General features: G+C 63.6%; 1 protein-coding gene across 1 annotated transcript; it reads left to right on the forward strand.

Annotated features, from left to right (window-relative positions):
* Window positions 1-296: 296 nt before the first annotated feature.
* Window positions 297-4363, forward strand: LOC123324575 (basic proline-rich protein-like). Its single transcript, XM_044914359.1, is given in 3 exon segments — window positions 297-375; window positions 3710-4067; window positions 4069-4363. Coding segments are annotated over 3 exon segments (732 nt in total).
* Window positions 4364-4810: the final 447 nt, after the last annotated feature.

Raw genomic sequence — 4810 nt, forward strand, 5'->3', positions numbered from 1 at the left:
AGCTGAGCGACCAGGGAAGAAGAGGCGTGGGGGCCTTGAACCTGGGTGGGTTAGTGGGGAGGGGCCCAGAGGTGTCTGAGTGCCAGGGTGGGGTCAGATGGTTCCTGAGCAGGGCCAGGTGAGCTGCAGGGGTGTGGGAGGAGGGGGCCGCCAACCCCCCTTTACCCTTCTCCCTCCCGGCCCCAGGCCACTTCCAGGTGGGGCCCCTTTAATTGCAAGGTTCTCTCCAAGCCAGAAGGCCCCTCCCCTGGTCTCCTGGGCAGCCAGGTAAACAAGCCTGATCCCCGGTTGCTGACATGGCTTCCCCTCTTTTGGGGGACCCCAGCCCAGCAGGTCTGCCCCCTCCTCCTGTAGCCACTCCAAGTAAGTCACATGGTGGGGGGAGGGGTGGAGGAGAAAGGGGTGTCCTTGGCATTTAGGGCTCTGAGAATGTGGGAGAGGAAGCTGCCATCCCACCCCCTCTTCCTGGGGGAGAGCTCTGCCAAGGTCACGCAGCAGGTCAGGGCCGGGGGTGGGCACTGACCTCACCCCCTAACATTCCCTTCTTCCTGCTCTCCTCTAGGACCACTGCCCTGCAGCCCTCCCAGGGGTCCTGCAGCCCTTGGAGCCCTGAGCCTGGAGGGGCCAAGGGTTCTCCTCATTCCTTAGGCCCCTTCCAGATCATTCTCTGCCCCCCTCCCTCACTGCCTCCTTAAAACCCCAGTGCTGGATCCCAGGTCCTCAGAAGTACACACCCATTACCCCTCCTGGAGAGGGGCAGTCATCCACCCCCTTGAATTTGGGACTCTGGCCCTGACCCTCTCTCCATCTCTGTGGCTATGCTTTGTTATTTCTTCCCTCACCCTGGCCCCTCGGTTCTCCAGACTCCTCTGGAGCATCTTGTCCCCCTTTCCCCAACCCCCACTTTCGCCCTTGTCATGCCCTTGGCCTTGTCAGCACCCAAACTACAGCCTGGCCTTGACCCCATTCTCCAGAGTCTCTCCCGAGCTCAGGCCCTCAGAGCAGGATTCCTGCCCTTCTGGGCGAGTCACAGTCCACTGTTTCCAGCACATTCTGCGTCCTTCCACCTGCCCTGCCTCCCTCGCTCCCTCCCTCCCTCTCTGCTCACCCAGCTCTGCCATGATCATCACACCCGCACACACACACACCCTCTTTCCCTGGGCCCTCTGTGTTTTATTGTACCAGCCTGGCAACCCCCCAGCTCCCCACCCACGCCCCGCCTGCACCCATATACAGCTGAGCCGAGCTGGGGATAAACTCACCCGCTAATGCTCTTTAAATTCCTGACTGTGAGCCTGAGGGGCCTTGGTCTTTGCTGGCTCCCACTGCATCCCTCCCTCTGTCCGGTCTCTCTGGCTCCAAGCGCCACCCCCCCCCCCCGACTCTGCTGCTGGCCCTGCTCCCTCTTTGAAGACACTAAAGCCATCGGAGGAGGACTCCCACAGGTCCCCAGCACCACAGGCACCTGGCCGCCTGTGCCCACGGCTCTGTCCACCCAGTCCCTGCTCTCAGCAAGCCAGGGAGACGAGGAGGAGCAGGGCCAGCAAGGCCGACATTCCTGCCTGCTCAGGGCCATCCCCCACTCTCTCTCTCCAGTAGCGTGACATCCTCTCTCCTTGCTAGATCTTTCCAGCAACATAAAAGCTGCTGTTGTACCCTGTCTCTTGACCCCACTTCCCTTTCAGCTACCGTCCTGTTTCTCTGCTCCCCATTTATAGCAAAACTCCTCACAAAGGTTAGTTTTACTTGCTGCTTCCCCATCTCCCCTCCCACTTGCTCGAGAGCCCACTGGAACCTGCCCTTCCTTCCCCGCACTTCACTAAAGCAGGTCTGCTCAAGGTCACCGACAACCTCCTGCTTGCCAGACGGGGGGTCAGCTCTGAGGCCTCGTCTGATGGGACTTATCAGCATCTCTGGGCTGAGCAGCACCCCTCCTCCTCGCCTGGCCTCCAGAGCCCCACGCTAGGCTTGCTCGTGCTCCTGGTTTCCTCCCGCATCACTGCCTATTCCTCCTCCTCTCCCCGGTCTATTGATAGCGGGGGCCCCAGGCCCTTCTCTGTTCATGTTCTGGCCCAGCGGCCTCATTCAGCTCCATCTCCCAGGTGTCTAGAGCTCCAGCCTGGAGCCTTTGCCCCAACTCCAGACTCAAAGCTGGCTGTCCTCTACACCTCTTCCCTGGCCCATCTAGAGGCCACCACTACCTGCCCCAAATTAGACTCTTGACTCCCCACCCCATTCTGCTCCTCTCTCAGCCACCCCATCGCTCCTCCTTTCCTCCAGCTGCTAGGGTCCAGCGTCTTCCCCTTTTCTCCCCTCCCCTCCCCCACCCTTTCCATCAACAAATCCACTCCTTCCATCCTCAAGACATATTCACAATCTGAGCGCCTTCCACCGCAGCTATGGTCGCGCCACCAGCCCCTCACCCGAATTACTGCCCGGGGCTTCCTCATGGTCCCCTTGCTGCTACCCTTACCACCTCACCTGTCTGCACCACAACGATCAGCTCACCTGGCCAAATGCAAGGCAGAAGGTGGCACTCCTCTCATGTGGCCAGGGCCCTCCCCTCTCCTCTCCTGGGGGTGGCATCCAGAACTCCTCTCTTCTATGCAGCTTTCTTTCATCCCCAACTCATGGCAACACCCCACAGCCCTGCGCCACCCACTGGCACTAAACCCAGCCGCTCTCCCAAGAAGCCTGCAGGGCAGGCAGACTGCAGGATGAAGACAGGACCCTTCAGCCCAGTGGTGGGAGGCCCCTGCCAAGGCCACCTTGGAGCTGTCCATGGTGCTGAGCACAAAGGCTCCCTGAACTGGCCCCTTTGGCCATGTCCACGGCCCTGCTCAGAGCCACGTCCACCCCCTCTACCACCTGGGGATTGGTGGCTCTGCTACATCCACGGGGCTGAGCTAGGAAATCACTCTCCAGTGACAAAGTAGGTTCCTCAATGCCATCTCATTGAACAGGCTTGATTGTTCCCAATTTTTAGAGGGGGAAACTGAGGCACAGGAAAGTTGATGTGCCCCCAGGGGAGGGTGTCCAACAGACACAGAACCAATTCACCTCCCAACCTGACTCCTCTATCCCCTGGGGCTGCTTGCTCCTCCCCCTGGGTCCCAGGATCGCTATGCCAGCCTGGGAACCTGTTGTCACCCCCCGGTTCCTCCCCACCTCCATCCTCAAGGCCTGGCATCTGGCCTCTCGGTCTCCTCCCAGCTAAGTACTTCTCCTGGCGGTGTCCTTACCTCATCCTCACTGGGCCCTGATCCGACCTCCAGGCTGGGCTCCCATAGTCCATTTTCTGCACAGCCTGGGATCAATTTTCAACCGAGAGTGACCACATCACCCCCTTCCCCAATCGCTGCTGTGAGCTGAGCCCAGGGTCCAGAGCTTGTTCAGGAGGCCCTGAAAAACTCCCCAGGCTCCTCCCTGTCTGGAACTTTCCGCCCAAGCAGTACTGAGTGGCCTACTCTTGTGGGCAGGCTTTGGCGCCTTTCTGCCTTCCTAGTGTGTGGGCGCTGTCCCCTCCGGAATTCGCCTCCCGCCTCCCCTGTCAGCCCCGGGGTCCCACCTCCGCCTTCCAGGGTCAGCCCCGAGGCAGGTTCTCAGGCTCCCTCACTCCCTCCTCGCTCCCCCCAGCCCCCCGCCGGCGGCACCGCCCACACGTGGTCACTTGCCCTCTGTCACTCCCGGGGCCCCGTGGGCCCGGCAGGTCCCGCCGCGCCCCCGCCCCCGGAGCCCCCGTTCCCGGACATCTACGGCGGGGACGCGCAGCTCTGGGCGGCGCACTTCCGCGGCATCGGGCGCGCCTACCGCGCGCTGGGCAAGGAGGACGACTTCGCCATCCGCGTGCTCACCGAGGACTTCACGCTGCCCTTTCCGTTCGCCTGGCCGCCAGGGCCCGACCCCGCCCGCGGGCCGCTCTTTTACGACCCGCACGACCGCGCGGGCTTCGACTTCCTGCTGCGCGGCCCGGGCGCGCCGCCCCCCGCGCTGCTGCGGCCCCTTCACGCCACGGCCCAGGCGGCGGCGCGCAAGCGGCGCCTGGAGCGCCTGGCCCTGAGCTACGCCAGCGCGGGGGCGCCCCGGCCCGGCCTGCTGCTGCTGGCGCCCGGGCCCGGCTCCGGCGCCGCCTTCCCGGGGCCCGCGGGGCCCGAGGCCGCCACCCCCGGCGGCGCCCCGAGGCTGGGCTAGTCCGCGCCCGACGCGGCCAATAAAGAGTTGCTCTGCTTCGCCCGCCCAGGCTCTTTGCTGGACACCCCCGGACAGGCGGCGGGGGCGGGACAAGGGGCTGACCCCGGGGCCAGGCCTGTTCACCGGTCCGGGGATCCACATGGGTCTCCAGCGGACAGTGAGCGACGAGTGAAATCCGCATGGCAACCGGGGCAGGCTGTCCGAGGCACCCGACCCTGGATGGGGGTGGCGGCGGCCTGGCGTCCACCCGCAGAGCCTGCACTCTGGGATGCTAGCCCCAGCCCCGTGGTGGGGAGTATCGCGCCCATCCCGCAGGTCGGGACACCGAGGTCCTGGTTCCTCCAAGGAACATCTGGGATCTGTCTGTATACCCAACTTCCAGTTCAGTGGTTTTTCCTTTTTCCAAGACACAGGGGCTTTTGGGTCTGGGGAGCTGGAGAGGCAGAGGGAAGGGCAGTAGGTGCAGGGCAGAAAGGGATATGAGGAGTGGAGAGTGCAGGGTGGGTGGGGGAGAGGACATGGCAGGGACAGGGCCGCTAAAGCAGGAAGGCCACATGGCGCAGTCCCCAGAACGGCTACTCCCCTGCCGCCCTCCCTGTTGGCTCTGGGGAGAAGGGGT

The sequence above is a fragment of the Neomonachus schauinslandi genome, chromosome 4 (genome assembly GCF_002201575.2).
Source record: "Neomonachus schauinslandi chromosome 4, ASM220157v2, whole genome shotgun sequence".
NCBI classification, from domain to species: Eukaryota; Metazoa; Chordata; class Mammalia; order Carnivora; family Phocidae; genus Neomonachus; species Neomonachus schauinslandi.